Source organism: Amphiura filiformis, chromosome 13 (assembly GCF_039555335.1).
Source record: "Amphiura filiformis chromosome 13, Afil_fr2py, whole genome shotgun sequence".
NCBI lineage: Eukaryota > Metazoa > Echinodermata > Ophiuroidea > Amphilepidida > Amphiuridae > Amphiura > Amphiura filiformis.
In genome coordinates this window covers 61365645-61385140 of record NC_092640.1, presented here as the reverse complement: position 1 = coordinate 61385140, position 19496 = coordinate 61365645, and the positions used below count along the sequence as shown (strand labels likewise).

The 19496-nt window shown below is 38.3% G+C and overlaps 2 protein-coding genes across 2 annotated transcripts; both read left to right on the top strand.

The window, feature by feature from the left end:
* The first annotated feature begins 5377 nt into the window (after positions 1 to 5377).
* On the top strand, positions 5378 to 7309 carry LOC140167816 (E3 ubiquitin-protein ligase TRIM45-like). Its single transcript, XM_072191109.1, has one exon. It carries the CDS (start codon positions 5378 to 5380, stop codon positions 7307 to 7309), a length of 1932 nt encoding a protein of 643 aa, XP_072047210.1.
* A 4482-nt stretch (positions 7310 to 11791) lies between these two features.
* LOC140168618 (E3 ubiquitin-protein ligase TRIM45-like) lies at positions 11792 to 18887 on the top strand. Its single transcript, XM_072192022.1, has 2 exons — positions 11792 to 11869; positions 14961 to 18887. Exon 2 carries the CDS (start codon positions 15145 to 15147, stop codon positions 17149 to 17151), a length of 2007 nt encoding a protein of 668 aa, XP_072048123.1. The 5' UTR covers positions 11792 to 11869; positions 14961 to 15144; the 3' UTR covers positions 17152 to 18887.
* Positions 18888 to 19496: the final 609 nt, after the last annotated feature.

The following is a 19496-nucleotide window of genomic DNA, read 5'->3' as shown; positions in this document are numbered from 1 at the left end:
TTAATAATAATTATTAGGCCTATATAATAACTAAACACATAACAGCACTGGGCAGCCATTCGACGATGTCAATGCCTTTATTCGTTACGTAATTAAAACGCCCAGTCAGATGTATTTCACACCTACCAAACACAACTCACCCAATTTCGCAAACTGGACGTTGAATGTACACTCTCATGAATATTGATTGGCAACATTTTCCAATATGTCAGCGCTCTAATCGGAAACAATAGAACAATAGACCCTGCAGAGCGTTGGTAAAATCCATGTGGGAAAAATCATGGACTTTGTACCGAATCGATATCATGACATACGCTATTCGAGTCGTTGTTTAGACAATAATAACTGCGCACCATCTATTTTGAGGTCATTGTGTGAAATCGGAGGGTTTTGTTTTGGGCTGAGGTATTTTTCCGAGGGAGCGGTAGCTCCCGAGGAAAAATACCGAGGCCCAAAACAAAACCCGACAATTTCACACAATGACCTCAAAATAGATGGTGCAAAGTTATTATTGTCATTCATTACCGTCGTATCTAATATTTTGAACAAATCAAAATGGCATTTTATGTTATTTCATGCCATAAAACGCTGTTATATATAACCAGTTTTAATCATTGTTGTAACCTACCCTACAAAAAAATCAACCAGGCGAATATAACATTCGCGCCGACAACAAGAGCTACCAATCACAGAAGCGCGACGGCATCGCGTAGGCGTGTGCGTTGCCATAACGCGTAGCTTATACACGCACGCGCGCGCAGAAGTCATTGTTGCGCGTCCGGAGTCATTGTGAGTTATTAATGACCTCGCAATTAGTGCGCGGTCAGGCAATCAATTTCTTTTGATTGGATTACAGGCTTCGCGTAGTTCTCTCGGTTCACTCAATACCTACGAGCAATGGGCTCTAGGAAAGACTATTGCATCGGGACAGGTCAATTACGGAAGATACGCGGTTTTCAATAGAAATGACGACATTGCGGTGGCTACATACAACAGTGGCCATTACGTTCGAGTTTTTGATGAAAATGGTACAAACAAGCGGCAAATAAAAACCAGTGGTACCGGTGGCGGCGATCAAAGAGCTTCGTACCCATGGGGTCTGGTGATCGCGCAAAATGGCGACTATTTCGTTACGGATCAAAATCCGTATGTTAAAGTTTTCAACGCGGAGGGAAATTTCAAGCAAAGGTTCGGTGTTCAGAATCCTAACGGCAACTGGTCACACAGTGAGAATTCCCAGTTGTATGGTATAGCCATTGACACCCGGGGTCGTGTGTATGTTGGAAGTTCGGCTAGGTATATTAGTATCCATAATCATGATGGTACTCGCGTATCTGGCTTTAACCTTAATAATCTGTATCCATACTTCATTGCCATCACCGCAGATGAACACGTTATTGTCAGCGATTACGGTGGCTGTCAACAGGCCGTTCACGTGTACGACACTAAAGGTACTCAACTCCACACCTTCGCCAATCCACCAGGAGGTAAATTCTACCCTACAGGATTATGCGTTGTCAACGACGAAATCTTTGTCGCCAGCTACTATGGAGTTCCTGCAGTTTACCGTTACTCTCTTACAGGTGACTATATGGGAATCCTGACTAAGGACGTCAAATCTCCCTGGGGAATAGGACTCAAAGAGGATGGAGAAGAGCTTCTTGTCTGCGACGGCAATTCCATCAAAGTATTTCAACTGAAATAGGAACATTCCTTCACATAAACTATATCATCTCGAGACCCTAAACTCGACAACTATGTTCCCTTCCATAGAACATTGACCGATTACCGCACCAGGGGCACTCAATTTCATTTTGATATAGTTGTGCAGCACCGAAGCAAAATGGTTTGGAAAGAAATTGGGGTCTTGGTGGAACTGATTTGCAGCGAAAAGTTAATTATAGAGGCTAAAAGAACTAATTCTTGAGTTCAAAAAAGGAGTCTAATATCACTAACATTGACTTTCAGTTATTGGCAAAGCAAGTGTAATCTCGGAGGGGTTCTTTCTCAGGTTGAAGGTGTACGTGGATGTGCCACAGTTTGGGGGTATCTTTTCAGCATTTTTGATTTTTCGATGGTTGGGTTTTTTTTAGTGAAGACCAATGCGCCCAATTGGATGTATTTGGGCAAAAATACCTTAAAAGCATCCAATTTGGACAAGTTTGGGTGCTATTTGGATGCTTTTTGTGAAAAAAAAAAAATAAAAAAAATAAACAGCAAAAAGTAGATATACAAAAATTCAGCATCCGAAAGTCTTCGTGGCGCATCTCCGTACAAAATTTTTCGAAGACCCCCGCCCCTCGTGCTAATATTATTTTGTTTCACGTTGTGCTCAGCAACTGATGAATTGTACCAGACGTTAAAATTCCACGTGGTTTAAATCAAAACAGTTTTTGAAGGGCTCCTAGCTGATGTAAAATAACTTTGATTTATGACAAAGTTAGTAAGAAGGTTGGGAACATTTGGGACAACCTAAAGGAATGGTCTAAATGGGAAACTGTCAATAGAGGTACCCGATTGGTAACTACACTATAACATTACCTTTTTTTTTTTTTTTTTTTTTTTATAAAAGTGCGATTACGAAATTAATTGATAAACTTATTCGTATATCATATTAGCCATGGTAATAAACATGATATTAAAAGGACGAGAATTATTACTCATGCATTATTGACGCAATTATATAATATTCGTGATTGCTGCGCACAGAGCTCATAACCCAGCAAAAACAAAACGTTTTCGACATCATTCGCAAAAGGTTATAAAAGGTTGTCACAAAACGTTTAAATGTCGGGTTATATAAAGGGTATATTAAGAGTATAAAACGTTTTCATAACATTAAAAAACATTTTTTTGAAAATATACTGCTCAGCAAACAGAAATGTTTTACAGAAAACGTTTAAATGTCGGGTTATATAAATGGTATAAAAAACGTTTTGATAACATTCCAAAAACATTCTTGAAAACTTGATACAAAACTTTCCAAACAGAATGTTATTTTGGGGTTGAAAAAATATTTTGCGAAAAACGTTTGCCCAAAATATTTTCAATAACGTTTAAAAACGTTTTCATGGCCTTTATATAACCCGACATTTAAATGTTATTAAAAGGTTTTGAAAAAAAAAAGAACATTTCTGTGTTTGCTGGGTTCAAATATTTCAACATAATGTAATTTAATTATTGACACAATATTCTTGGCCAAAAATTTGCAAAAATAGTTTACAATAACATTTTTGAAAACATTTTAAAAATATTGCTGTAGTGTGTTTTCATACAAAACGTTTTAAAACGTTTTCATGACCTTTATATAACCCGATATTGTAATGTTATTAAAACGTTTTTATCTAAACCAAAAGCCAAAATATAACTTATTAAAAACGTTTTTAAAACATTTTTGTGTTTGCTGGGAATGCATTGCCCTTTATTTCTTAATTCGTGATTGCTGCGCACAGAGCTCATAATATAAGGTGACCCCTAGATGATCAAATGGTATCCAGGGACCGGGCCCGGCACATCATATCAATATTGACTAAATTAACAGCAGTTATCGAATATGATATTCATAAGGTGACCGTTACATGATAAAAGTGGTTGTTCTTGGGCACGTAATTCCTAATCGACACTATTGGAAGCCAATTTAGTTGTGTCATTTATCATGTAATTGGATTCGGACCAAACAAGCAATATGTGAGAAGACAAGGTTGCTACGTCGGCACGCATAGTAGGTGATAAAAGTGGTTTTCCAAGTAAAATGTTTGGATGCGAGCCGTTAGACCAATAGGCCTATAAAATAAACGCCGTGTCAGACAAAAGCCTTTGAACATGGCAAAAGTTCGAAGTCAGCAAAACATCTAAATCCAGCGATGCTGAGGTCTTCATCAGTGCTCGGGCCCCAGTAAAAATTAGAAATACTCGGAGACTCGTTTCTGATTAGAAAACATTAGCACAAACGTGTATATCTAACCCGAGCAGACGAGCCACTTCTGCGGTTGATGATGTTGTTTACTGCAGAGCTGCCAGATGGTAAAGGCATTCCAAGTAGTAGGCGTACGGCGCTCAAGTCGCGCATGGTTTAACACACGACAGGCGCAGATGGAAGACGCAACTGGTGACGCAAACACTGACGCACAGTCCATGATGTTGTAGGCTGGGTGCGGAGGATGAACATAACTGGAATCGGATGATTATGATGACCAAAGTTCAGTACAAACCTGGTAGAGCTTGACTGGAGTCGTAGCGAATAATAGTTTAAAGTTAGAAGACAAGGTTGCTACGTCGGCACGCATAGTAGGTGATAAAAGTGGTTTTCCAAGTAAAGTGTTTGGATGCGAGCCGTTAGACCAATAGGCCTATAAAATAAACGCCTTGTCAGACAAAAGTCTTTGAACATGGCAAAAGTTCGAAGTCAGCAAAAATGTGGGTCCGAGCACTGATGAAGACCTCAGCATCGCTGGATTTAGATGTTTTTGCTGACTTCGAACTTTTGCCATGTTCAAAGACTTTTGTCTGACACGGCGTTTATTTTATAGGCCTATTGGTCTAACGGCTCGCATCCAAACACTTTACTTGGAAAACCACTTTTATCAAGCAATATGTGAACCGTTCAAATGCACATCGGGTGACAAAATACATGCGTAACGTAGCATCACTCGCCAATTTGGATTAATTCGGACCTTTTGCAGTTCGCATGGAGAATTCATATGCAAAAACCGATCTATAAATTTTTCTCAATATAATTGGTGAAATATAAAGAAAATAGTAAGAAAATGTGTGCTATTTTTGATCATAAATTCATCAATCTACCTTGACAATTTTAAAGTAGGGTGTTAATTTACAGCTAGCATTATAGGGCAGATGTTGATGGCCTTAGGGAGTGTTCAGAAATACAATGTTATTAACCCATTAGCTAAAGCTAAAAATTAGCGCTTGGAGTTATTACTCATTGGAGTCAAATAGTTTTCCACCCAAATTGTAAAGTTCGCAAATTTTGTTGGTTTGAAGCTTGTGAGTACACAATTGAAATACTTAACATGCATGCCTTGTCGTATATTAGCCCGGACTTTTACCATCAAATTAAGGACTGAATTTGTGTTGATCCCCTGACCCAAAATATTTTTGATCCCCCATATTTTTCACCCCCCCCCCTCCACCAAAGTACATATGAACACCCCCTTAACTCCAAAAGTTTGAAATTGCGTTTATCGGGAATCTGAACTCATCATATCGAAATACGTCAAAAACATACAGTAGTAGGGTATTGATAGTCAATAGACTTTGACCGACTTGAAAGCGTCACATATAGGCTACTCGAGTCGCGAGTTGTTGTTGCTTGTACATGTACGTTAACCAAAAAGGCCCGGGAACAAAGACGAACAAAATGGCCGATTCAAAGCTACTAAACATCGAAGGAACTGTTACTAACGCTGATCTTGTTCAGTGCGGTATTTGCCATGTCGCTATCGACAAACCTAAGGCACTACCATGTCTTCATACATTTTGCTTGAAATGTCTCACAAGTTGGGCTCAAAGCTCGGCAAAGAAAAATCCGGATAAGTACAAGGACGCGGTATCGTGCCCCACCTGTCGCGAAGACTTTCCGTTGCCAAAAGGTGGGGTCAAGGAACTCCGGACTAATTTTTTCGTCAGCAAATTGAAAGAACGCAATGAAATTATGAAGCAACTGTACGAGAAAGATGCCAAGATTCCATGTACCTCGTGCGATAATTCTGATAACCAGGCTGTTGGTCGATGTGTAGAATGCAATGATTTCTTGTGTAAGAAATGTGCGGAGAGTCACAAATCGTTGCGAGTATTGAAACATCACCACGTGCTTACATTGGAAGAACTCCGCACGGGAAAATTGACCATGCACAATCTACCTGAGCAAGAGATGTGTCCCAAGCACAAGGGTGAAGTTTTGCGGTTTTACTGCGAGACATGCGACGAGCCAATGTGCCGAGATTGTACCGTCGTAGGCCACCCGCGCCCCGATCATAAACAGACAGAGCTGAAGACCGCGGCCGACGAACGAAATGACACACTCCAAGAGTTACTCAAAAAGGTGAAACTCGTTCCCAAAGCTATTGATATTGCCACGGCAGAAGATGAGTTACTGCTGAAAGAATTGGAAGCCAGTGAGATGAAAGCCAACGATCTCTACAAGAAAACAGCTAAGAAGGCAGAATTGGAATTCGAACAGAAAATGAAAAGTTTAGTAGCAAACAGAAGAAAGGCGATAGAAGCGCACAGAGATAGTCTGCAATTTCAGAAAGCACGTCTTTATACTGCAATGGAGATGACACAACAGATTACTCAGAACGGTTCTGAGCACGATGTGGCCACTATGTATTCATCGCTCTCTAATACCATGGATCGAATGTCTACGTTGAATCCAAAAGCTGTTAGAAAGTCAATGGGTAAAGTTGACTTCATACCAAGCAAGGATCTTGATAACGCCACGTGGTCTCTCGGTTCACTCAATACATACGAACAATGGACTCTAGGAAAGACTCTTGCATCGGGACAGTTCACTTATGGAAGATACGTCGTTTTCGATGCAAATGATGAAATCGCTGTGGCTACATACCAAAGTGGCAAATACGTTTGCGTTTTTAATGAAAATAGCACACCTAAACGGCAAATAAGCCTACAAACATTAAATGTAGGTGGTCGTGATCCACGAGGCTATTCGCGTCCATGGGGCCTGGCAATCGCGCAAAATGGCGACTATTTCATTACGGACGAAAATCCTTATGTTAAGATTTTCAATGCGCAAGGAAATTTCAAGCAAAGGTTCGGTGCTCAAAATCCTAACGGTACCTGGTCATACAATGAGAATTCCTCATTGTACGGTATAGCCATTGACACCAAGGATCGCGTGTATGTCGGAAGTTCTAGCCAGTACATTAGTATCCATAACCAAGACGGTACTCGCGTATCTGGCTTCAAACTCAATAATCTGTGTCCATACGTCATTGCAATAACCTCAGATGATCGCGTCATTGTCAGCGACCACGCAACCCGTCAACTGGCCGTTCACGTGTACGATACCAAAGGCACCCAACTTCACACTTTCGCCACTCCACCAGGAGGTAACTTCTCCCCTACAGGATTATGCATTGTCCAAGATGAAGTGTTCGTCTCCAATAGGCAAGGACCCCCAGCAGTCTACCGTTATTCTCTCACAGGTGACTATATTGGAATCCTGACTAAAGACGTCACAAATCCCTACGGAATAACACTTAAAGACGACGGGGAAGAGCTTCTTGTCTGCGACAACAATTCCATCAAAGTATTTGAACTGAAATAGTAACATTCCTTCACATTGACTATTATCTAGAGACCCTAAACTCGACAATTATGCTCTGTAAAAATGGACCGATCTCATTTTGGCGCCGTGAAGCAAAATGGTTTGGAGCAAAATTTAGTCCGACGATTAGGACCTTCTTTTCTTAGTTACCAGACTATACTCAGCTCAGACCATGATCACTATCTCGCATACTGGCGCAAGGAAGACTAAGAAAACACCTGACTAGCCAAATTAGGGTGTCGGGGAACTGATTAGTTAATGTAAAGTTAATTTATACTAAATACTAAACTATAGGATAAAATAACTGAATCTTGCCAATGCACAAAAAGGAAGTTATTGGAAAAACAAGTGCTAATATTATTTTGTTAATAATTATAAGCCCTAGAGCAGGGTAAAATGGTGGGTGGGGGGGTCAAGAATTGTTGGCAAGCCAAAAGGGGATGGGTAATTTTTGGCAGGTCAAAAGGTGAGAGTGCAAACAATTGTTGGGTGGCACACATTTACGGGGCACCTTTTAAATAACTGTAAAAAGGCTTAGAAAAACAGTACAGAAACGTTAGAATATGCAAAATGCTCTGTTCGCTACGCTCGCTTCATATATCTAGACCACGGTTTGAAAATTGCAAATGGGATGCAAAGATTGTATGGTAGGCCAAGAGGGGGGGGACGGCAAGCAATTTTAGCAGGCATACGGGACCTCAAACAATTTTTGGCACGCTGTTTGGAAAATCCCCCCGCTCATATCGACAGCCTTAAAATTGTCTACAACTTTGATATTAAACGAGAAGTTAAAAGTCTACGTGGTTTGTATCAAAACGTAGCAATTTTAAGGACTCTTAGCTAATGTAAAATAACTTTCAAGTTCTCAAAATTGAGTAAAATATCAGTTCAACATCTTTCCAATGTAGAAAATATTAAATCTTAAAAGATTTAATATTTTCGACATTGGAAATCAGACAACTTAGATGTTGTGAGAATTTGTTAAGAGCTTACTTTATAACAACTAGTGATTATTTTGTTTAAAAATGTATTAATTTATCAAACAATCGACGAATCGTTATCGTGTGAATGAAACGATTTCTTATTTTTGTTCAAGAACTTGAAACAACATGGGTAATTGAATCGAGAATTAACTTTGAAACAACGAATAACAAGCTTAATTTTGCTAAAATATACTTGTTCTGATGTTTTTTTTTTTTATTTAACGAAACTTAATTTAAAACGATTCGTTATTTTGTTAAAACTGGCTAAATACGTGACCTAGCTTCGATACAGGAGAGTGGTTTTGAATAGATCAACGTACGTCCGATACCTATGTTTGGAAATCGCAATCTCTCTATTAACTTTGAAGCACTAACCAGGAGGGTGAGAGTTCATAGGGGCAATGTCGAATACTAGCTGGTCAGACAGTTTAATTCTATCAAGCATACAGGGTGTCCCAGAAAAAATTACCGGGCGAATGAATTTGGACGTAAGTCGAGAAATAGACATCAAAATCCAAAAATCTAAACATCAGCGTGTAGCTTATCTTATTCTGCATCTTATACGTCAATTTTATTGGAATCGGTTGACTAATGGCGAAGAAATGAGCGATTGCACAAGGCATGCGTCAATTCACTTCATTCCAAGTTTGCAAGAAAGATCATTCACAACATAATGCGCACTAGTGGTTTAAACTGTCAATGTGCTTCATATTTTGTTCTGTGAAACCCTTTTAGTTCTTTTTAAACAATCTGTTTCATGCAAAACATTTAATTAGGTTTTGTTCAAATTTGAAAACCTGCACGATATTGAAAATGAAAGCTTGCATGTAAGATAATGGTCTGTACTTTTGGTTAATGTTGATATAATTGTTGCATAAAGAATTATTGCATAAAGAATTCCAGCTGGTTAAAAAAATTTCTCACACACATTAATGTTTTTGGAATATTTCCATGAAATTATAATGCAAAGTTTAAATCTTTTCAAACTTCAACATTAATATTGCATGGTATCAAAAATCACGCGTAAAGCTGTAAGCACTTGATCATTGTTATTCTTGGGTCAAATGTTCTTTGGAAAGTTAAAATATAACATACTTGCAGAACATAAAGAATTGAAGTTGGAAAGCTTCCAATTGCAGAAAGTTTTCTCGGACAAACTGTTATTCATCTTCAGTGAAAGCATGAATGACATAAAACCATCCGATTATAAAATAGATAATATGGAATAAATTTAATAATATAAACAAACTTCAGGAACTTTAGGAAGCGGTGAGCGATATGAAAAAAGTGCCTGTTGATCAAACTTGGAATGAACTGAATTGATGCATGCCTTATGTAATCGTTCATTTCTTCGCAACCAGTCAACTGAAGCAAATAAACTTTTCGTATGTAGTGGACAACAAACTAAGCTATGCGCTACATTTTAAATTTTGTAATTCTGATGTCTGTATCTCGACTTACGTTCAATTATATTCGCTCGGTAATTTTTTCTGGGACACCCTGTATAGCCTAATACCTGAACAATCACCGTCATTTGATCGATTTATTACAGAATATATTTTATACTCAAAATATAATTTAAAAATGGTAAACCTGTTAACTTATGTATTTGTGTACTAAAGTATAACGACACGTGAATAACATCATGCAGGAAACAAAATGGCCGCTAATGACCGCCTATTGTCTAGATCTAATAATAATAATAAATTTTGGATTTATAAAGCGCCTTTTCTCCAGATCTTAGAGGACTCAAAGCGCTGTAATTTCGCTGCAATGGTGAATCATCACAATCAGATCGCATCAACTAGGTTGCTGCCGAACGGCGCACACCTATCCGCATTTAGATTGTAACATCCACCAATTATCTATGCAGCTCCCCAAATGGGGTGGGGTCCAGGGGCAAAGCCCCGGCGTGGGTCAAGGGGGCGGAGCCCCCTGAAGCTCTTGGTTTTTGGCATATTAGAAGCTAAAAAATCAGTGTTTCAGAGTACAAATTTCAAATTCCCTCTTTCTTTCCCTTTTCTCTTCTCCCTTCCCTTTTTCTCTTCTCCCTTCCCCTTTTTTCCCCTCTTTTTTTCTTTTCTTTCTTTTCTTCTTGCCCCTTTCTCTTCTTTCCTCTTTTCCCCCAAGTTTCTCTTCCCTTCCCCTTTTTTCTTCCCTCTTTTCTCTCCTTCCCCCTTTTCCCTTCCCAATTTTCTGCTCTTCTTCCCAGTTTTTTTTGTGTCCGGGGGGGGGCAGCTTGCCCCCCGGCCACCCCACTGGTTACGCCACTGGTCACGGGGAAATATGACTGGATGAGGACAAGCGTAAATGGCCAACTGAAAGACCTCCAATGACCAACACTGGAAAGCAGACGATACCAAAGCAGAATGACAATGCTGTATCGCATCTGCTACAACCTGGTTGTTATCAGATGGATAGAGTACCCCAACGAAGCGAAATCCCGCACCAGAGGTCATAGCTCCAGATACTGGATAGGTCACTGCAACTCCAACCAATTTGAGGGCTTGAACCTACTGAGGATAGATCCTGCAAAATTATCACCCCTTGATGCCTTCAGAATGCCAAATTATCAGCAGTCATCTGCAGTAATTGAATGCACCTCATCACTGTATACATATTATATAAGCAGCCTTTTTGAAGTCTGCATTTGCATAGGAAGAAGAAGAACGTATGCAAGAAGGTCAAAGTTAGAAAGAAAATGATAAACAAAGGGACCACTTTTTTAAATTTCATTTCAAACTGTTCAAACCTGTACCACAAAGTTAATTTTTAAAAGATTAGGGGCTCGGATAGCGACGTTTTCACGTATTTTTTGTGGGACCTGAGAGCACATTAGACATATCGAATTGCATTTTGAATACGAGGAATGTCCTCTGATATCAAATAATTTGGATTTTTTTAAATTCGCGATATAATACACATTTTATTGCAAATGATTAAAAATTTATAGTTTTGAAATTTAACAGGCCTCGTATTGAAGATATAGATTTTTACCCCATAATTGATGGTCGGCTTTTTATTCCAGCTACATACACTTTGAATATCATTAGATTTATAAAGTATAATTCGAGGACTGTTAAATATCAAAATTTAAAGAAATATCAAACTATTTCATATCAGAAGGACATTCCTCGTATTCAGAATGCAATTTGACATGTCTGACATGCACTCAGGTCCCACAAAAACTACTGTGCTAACGTTGCTATCCGATTCCTTAAAGGCTTAATGTACGATTTCTTTCAAATTTTAAATTTGTCATTAAATATACTCAAAATGCTGAAATAATACTAGTAATATTATTATCGGGAACAGTTTCTGTTAATTTTGAGCTGAAATAACGAGGTAAAGTGAAAGAAACACTGCTTGTTATTTTGGCCGTTTAACACGCAGTTCTATGGGTGCGGTCATGCATGCGATCGACCTTAAACATGTACCGCTACGCCATTGTATGTACGTTTTGAACAATTGCAATTTCTTTGCAACATCGTACATGTACCATAAATAACAATACCTGAAATGTTTCGCCAACATTTGTGTAACTTTACCTAAGTTTGATGCGAATTCGCTGACGTAGGTAAGATATGCATCCATGTTATCTGTTTTTGTATAAATAGGACGAGCTGTTTGACCCCCGGGGGTACTCAGTACAAATGACCATACGGGGACGTGCCGCAAATATGGGTAGCATTTTCAGCCTTTTGGTATATCAATGACCCCTTTTTCAAAGCCTATTTTGGTATATGAATGGGTCCTTTTTTCAAAATTTTCTCAATTTTTTCGGAAAATAGCCCAATTTTCCCCTAATCTAGCCAAACTTTTCAAAATTTTCCCAAAATGTTGGGAAAATTTGTAAAAACTAAGGCAATTTGGGTTAAATTCGGCCGAAAATTTTGACTTTTGGTATATCAATGGGTCCAAATTTCTTGAAAAACTGGTATATTTATGGGTCCACTTTCAAATTCTCAGCGGCACGTCCCTACCAAAACCAAACTTGAGTACCCCCCCCCCCGGGTGTTTGACATATCAAAAAACTCACAACGGGGTAAATAAATGATTCAAATATACTTGACGTTCGAAGCTACTAACATTACATGATCACAGTGTAATGACACAGTAATAGCGTCGTTTAGTCGGAATTGTACATGCACGATATACTCTCCTGTCCTACAAGACTGTTCCCAGATCCTTCAACATTGTTTAATGCAACCCACTGCCCTGTTTCAGCATGCCCAGTTCAGGTACGTTTACCATGGTTAGAGTGGGATCTTCAATGCTTTGCTTCTGTAAGAATACCCAGCAAAGCGTGTCCTCCATTTTCTAATCTTACGTGAAAGTTTCGGCAGGTCACAATTCAGCTCATGTTTGTGATGTGCTGCTTCCAATTGATGTTATGGATATCTCAGCAAGCACAAAACGTTTTCGACATAATTCGCAAAAGGTTAGAACAGGTTGGCAGAAAACGTTTAAATATCGGGTTATATAAAGGGTAAATAAAGGGTTTATAACGTTTTCATAATATTCAAAAACATTTTTTGAAAACTTACAGCAAAATATTTATCCAACTTAATTTTATTTAATGTTGACAAAATATTTAAGATATATCTTACAATAACATTTTAACAACATGTTGTTAGGCTATAGTGTGTAAAAACGTTTTCATGACCTTTTATATAACCCGACATTTCATGTTATTAAAACGTTTTGAAAAAAAACACTGTGCCAAAACCAACACCCAAAATATAACTCGTTTAAAAGGTTTTAAAAACATTTTTGTGCTTGCTGGGATGTACCTAGGAGGAAGCGCGCGAAAACTTTTGACTTTCATCGCTTATAGCGGCGCAGAATCGACGCTAAGAATACCCAGTTAAGCGTATCCTCCATTCTCTAATCTTATGTGAAATTTTCGGCAGGTCACCATTCAGCTTATATTTGTGATGTGGTGCTTCCAATGGATTACAATTATACATGTATATTACTGATCTAAACATCAAGTTCGACAGTAGCAGTGAATACGCGAAATTGTAATTTCCACGTGTCTATTATAACCTAGGACATGCAGAAATACGAATTTTTATATCGTTTTTCACTCCAGTTGTTCATGATTATGCAGTCCCGCAAGGGTCAGTCCTTGAACCCCAATTTTTCACCATTTATACCTATCCAGTTCATAAGATAATCCTCAAATACAAATTACAGTATCATGTATGCTGACGATACGCAGTTGTACATGTCCTTCAAACCCACCCAAGAATGTGCTGATCAAACCATTGAGTGTATTGAATCATGCATTTGTGAGATCCGTAAGTGGATGCAGGAGAATTTTCTAAAATTGAATGATGAAAAGACTGAATTTGTTTTAATTGGTTCTCGACAACAGCTGTCAAAAGTTAATGTCCCACATATTACAATAGGAGATTCTGACATCACTCCTTCTCTGGAATAATCTGCCAACCCACATGAAACTAAGTACATCTTTAACACAGTTTAAAAGTTCTTTAAAAACTCATTTAATGAAAGAAGCATTTTACTGATGTGCATCACCATATTATGTTCACCTATTGATTCTTGTTCATGTGTAGATTAAGTTGTAATGTAAATTAATTTTTATTATGTAGTTTAAGTTAATCTCTGTATCACGTTAGAAATTCACATTATTATTATTATTATTATTATTATTATTACTAGCTACACACGCACCCAGATACTTTTACCTCTTTTAGCTTATATAGTACCCTTGTTTGTTTGGATGGTATCTTTTGCCAAAATTGAACGACACGACAGATGACTTTTAAAACTCTAAGCAGCAGCTTTTTTGTACTTGCTAGATGCGCTATCTACGTCGTTTGCAAAGCCCAAATCTGTTTACACTTCAGTCGTGCTTCGCCTACTCCTTATCTCCAGGTGGATTGAATCTATGCGCTTCTTCTCTGGCACCCACTACCATAAACTTGTATAATCCAAAATACACAACAAAGAGATACGAAGCAAGAGAGTCTCCGTGCATCTGGCAAAATAACTTTTAAGGCTAAAAGCCTTGGTGTATTTGTACATTCTTCCCATAGCTTACACGACCCCCTCTAGAAAGGTGGGAAACAAACAAGGGAAAAAATATAGAATACATAGAAACTCTGTTAAAATACGGTACACATGGGAGATTAGACTCCGAGGGACCCCCCCCCCATTGAAAAAGCTTTCTCAATTTTTTGAGCCACTCCTCTTCAAAAATTGGACGCGCCTAGTTTGGGACTCCTTGGATGCTTAGAATCTCTTCTGGAATGATATTGAGGGCCTTTAAGTTTAGGAAAAATATTATTACATGCAGGTTCTTGACCTTTTTTTGTATCAAAAGTTTCGATTACCAATTTTTTTTTATCAGCTCCCCTTCAACTCGTCTAGTTTAGGACTACGTAGACGCTGGGAAATTGCATCATTTTTCTTCTATGATAATATCGAAGGCCTTTAAGTTTATGAAAGTTATTAGGCAGATTCTTTAACTATTTTTCCTGTACCAAAACTTCAGATTACCAAAGTGTTATCATTTAACGATCATTGTAGTTTTTTGTTATCATTATTATTATTATTATTATTATTATTATTATTATTATTATTATTATTATTATTATTATTATTATTATTATTATTATTATTATTATTATTATTCACAGCTACAGAGAGAGCTTATCATGGTTTATCGGGGAGGTGTTGATGTGACTTCAAGATCTACGCATTGATCGACTCGACATTAACTGTTTACATGGTTTAGAAGTAGATTTATTGGACGATACACCTCGTACGGGGATACGTTATTTTATATTTTACGCGCGTTTGGAATCATAGAAGACTAACGAAATGGCTGATTCGAAGTTCAAACTTGACGAAATTTACAACTCAGACCTTGTTCAGTGTAACATCTGCGTTGCTGATATTGACAATCCTAAAGCACTACCATGTCTTCACACATTCTGCTTCAAATGTCTATCCAGTTGGTCAGAAAGTTTAGCAAAGAAAAATCCAGCAAAGTACACGGACGCAATTTCGTGTCCAAATTGTCGCGAGGACTTTCCGTTACCAAAGGGTGGTGTGAAAGAGCTGAAGACCAACTTCTTCGTTAATAAATTGAAAGAGCGAAATGAGCTTCAGAGGAAGCTGCATGAAGATGCCAAGATTCCATGTACCTCGTGCGATAATTCTACTAACCAGGCGGTTGGACGCTGTGTAGAATGCAACGATTCCTTGTGTAAGAAATGTGTGGATGTCCACAAGTCGTTGCGCATACTGAAACATCACCACGTGCTTACACTAGAAGAGCTGCGCACGGGAACTTTAACTATGCATAATCCGCCTGAACAAGAGATGTGTCCCAAGCACAATGGTGAAGTTTTACGGTTCTATTGCGAGACATGCGACGAGCCAATGTGTCGAGATTGTACCGTCCTAGACCACCCGCGTCCCCGTCATAGACAAATAGACCTGAAGAGCGCAGCTGGAGAGAGAAATGGCAAACTCAAAGAGTTATTCATCCAAGTAGAACTCATTCCCAAAGCTATCGATATTGCCATGGCAGAAGATGACAGAACGCTGAAAGAACTGAAAGCCAGGGAGATGATAGCCAGTGATCTGTACAAGACGACCGCTAAGAAAGCGTATTCGGAATTTAAACAAAAGATGAAACAAGCTGAAACAGAATTTACGCTGCAAATGAAACAATTGGTTGCCAGGAAAAGCAAAGAGATAGAAGCACACAGAGACGGCTTACAAATTCAGAAATCGCGTCTTTGTACTGCAATGGAGATGACACAACAGATTACGCACGGCGGTTCTGAGCATGATGTTGCGACAATGTATTCGCCGCTCTCTAATACCATGCAACAGCTGTCCAATTTGAATCCAAAGCCTGTCAGGAAGTCTATGGGTAAAGTTGAATTCATACCCAGCATGAATCTTAGCTACGGGATGAGTTCTCTCGGTTCACTCAATGCCTACGAACAATGGACTCTAGTGAAGACTATCGCATCGGGGCAGTTCAGGTCTGGAAGATACATCGTTCTCGACAAAAATGGTGAAATTGCGGTGGCTACATACAATAGCAACAATTACGTTCGACATTTTGATGAGAATGGCACACCCACACGGCAAATCCAAACTAGCGGTGCAGGTGGACAGATTCCAACGGCAATAAGGTATGGAGGTGGACAGAATCCAAGGAAACGCTCGTATGCAGGTGGACAGGATCCAAGGAATTGCTCGTATCCATGGGGTCTGGTAATTGCGCAAAATGGTGACTATTTCATTACAGACGAAAATCCTTACGTTAAGATTTTCAATGCGCAGGGAAATTTCAAGCAAAAGTTCAGTGCTCTGAATCTTAATGGTACGCGGTCACACGATGAAAAATCCCTGTTGTATGGTCTAGCCATTGACCTCACGGGTCGCGTGTACGTCGGAAGTTCTTTTGGGTACATTAGTATCCATAATCAAAATAGTAAGCGCGTGTCTGGCTTCAGCCTCAATAATCTGTGTCCATACTTCATTGCCATCACTGCAGATGATCACGTTATTGTCAGCGATTATAACAAATGCGCAGTTCACGTGTACGGCACCGACGGTACTCAACTGCACACCTTCGCCACTCCACCAGGAGGCAAATTCTACCCTACGGGAATATGTGTTATCCAGGATGAAGTCTTCGTCGCCAGCTACATAAGAGTTCCAGCAGTCTACCGCTACTCTCTCACAGGTGACTATATTGGAATCCTGACTAAGGAAGTCAGATCTCCCTGGGGAATGGCAATCAAAGACGACGGAGAAGAGCTTCTTGTCTGCGACGACAATTCCATCAAAGTTTTTCATCCGTGATTAGCAAACGTCATGTTTCAAAGGCATCAACAGACTTTTACATAACTTTGACTCCCGGCTAGCGGCTTTGAAATTCGGGTTCCGAGATCCTGGCAACTGACAAGAGCTATCCATTGGCGTAACATAATGGGTGGTGGAAATTGTACATATTACAAGGACTGGTGGTGGCATAAGAAATAACGATTTAATATTCGGATAAACAAGTCAGATTGTTACTCTAATTACGAGAGTGTCATTCAAAAAGTTATGCCTAAACATTAAAACGTCAAGAGTGTCAGTTCCATGATGACCTCTTGAGACTTTGCATGCCTATCGATGGCTCAGCGCAACACAAAATGCTTCTCAAATTTTGGCTAAAATAAGATTTTAATGGGCTTTTTAGTGACAATAGAGATTTGTGTCACAGACCAGTATCATGTATATACAGAGGCCTAATATTTTATGAGGGCAGAATTCTTTATACGTAATGTTATCAAAACCGCTAAAATGGAGATGAGGCGGTACTTGATATATGATTATACCCCGGATTATACATCATGTACACTGGAGTGTCAGCTAAATCTACAAAATGAGGGTATATTCCCGGGGGTATATTAATTAATTTTCACACCTCTTTAAGAATTTTGTGGATGACCTCGGAACCAAAATAAGATTTAGTACATTGGAAATGGTAAAACGTAAAGCTATCTTAAACTTGTTCATGGAAATTAAGTTCTAGCTCCGGCTTCGAGCTTTAGGCGACATTAAGACACCCGTCACTGCTGAACCACACTTTTCCCGAACTAGTCAGGTTTCTGCATGTTTACAAAGTTTACTAAAGGTGTAAATGAAACCGACTCCTGAAATGAATAAGTCAGAAACTTTCCTGTATTTCTTGTTAAAACAGACAAGTATCAGATCTCGATTTGTGGATCTAGGAACTTCATGCATTAAGCATGTTAAGCAAGAACATCGAATTCGGAAACCATGCTCAGCTCTAATAACAATCGACACTTCAAGAAATAATTACTTGAACTATTCCATGAAAAAGTTTACTAGTTGTTGTTATCAATTGGAAATATTTGTCAGTGCAAACAAATTTGTACAAATACTGAATTCTGAATGTGACTAGAATCATTTTCCTTACTTCTTTAAAATTTGAATAGGCTGCTTTGGCCAATTGTTTATTATAAAATACTAACTCTGCCTCTACATGTCTTAACATATCGTTTTGAGTCTCAGAAGAGAATGTTGTCCTTTTTTCATTTAAAGGTGGGTAACCTGATTGACAATCTCATCCCCACTTTACCTCATAAAAATGCTGATTTTGGTATCGGAAGAAAGCTCATATTTTTCTCATAAACATATTGAGATTTGGCGTTCCAAATCGGTATATTTCCGAAAATTTCATCAAAAAACTGCCGAATTAGTCTCAAATATGGTATACCACATTTGAGACTAATTAGGCAGTTTTTCATGATATCTTCGTAAATGCACTGAGTTGGAACTTCTAATTTCAATATGTTTATGAGAAAAATAGACCTTTCACTTGAAATCAATAGATTACATGATCATGATTATTATCATTAATAAAAACACCGTAGACTACCAATATCACGCTGTATAAATATCTGTAAGAATTAGTCACATTTACAAAAAACATTTACATGTTCTTTTTACATGAGTGCTTGAAAGGGATGACATTTTATGTTATACGTAAGTTTTAAAGAATTTGATTTTCCAAATATATCAGGACACCTTCCTTTAAAAGTACAATATATCATGGGAAAACTGTAATGTTTTCTTAAACTGAATGTTCACTTTATTTTGCTTGAATTCAAACAGATTTATTATTTTTCAAAGAACAAGCTTTGAAGCAATTTGTTATTTGAGAAAATGAATCTTGTCTACCAGAGTATTATACTATTAACAACTTGTTATTGGTTAAACAAAAATGTTTTGTTAAAGAACTCACTAACATTACATTACTTGCGCTTTCATTCATACCTATACACCAGGGCGTCCAGTGTATAACCAGGTACCTTATATATAAATACGCACGTGACCCATGGGCTCGACATACCAAGACCAGCACGAACCCCAACGGTTTTAGCTTGTATTTATATTATTTATCAACATAGGCCTATTTGTTTGTGATATTTCAAGCGTTTTAAAATTTCAAAATTAACCCATTCAATTACACGGTTGACGATGAAAATTTACTGAATTTAGGGACTGCACGTCATACACCACCTGAAGACCAGCAAGCGTGACCAAATCCTCATGCTATTGAAAAGGATAGGAACTCTTTAGATAAATATCATCAAATTAAAGTATTAATTGAATAGCAAAATTATTTACACATG

Coding starts and splice junctions, on each gene's coding strand:
- LOC140167816 (XM_072191109.1), top strand. CDS start 5,378: ATGGCCGATTCAAAGCTACTAAACATCGAAGGAACTGTTACTAACGCT.
- LOC140168618 (XM_072192022.1), top strand. CDS start 15,145: ATGGCTGATTCGAAGTTCAAACTTGACGAAATTTACAACTCAGACCTT.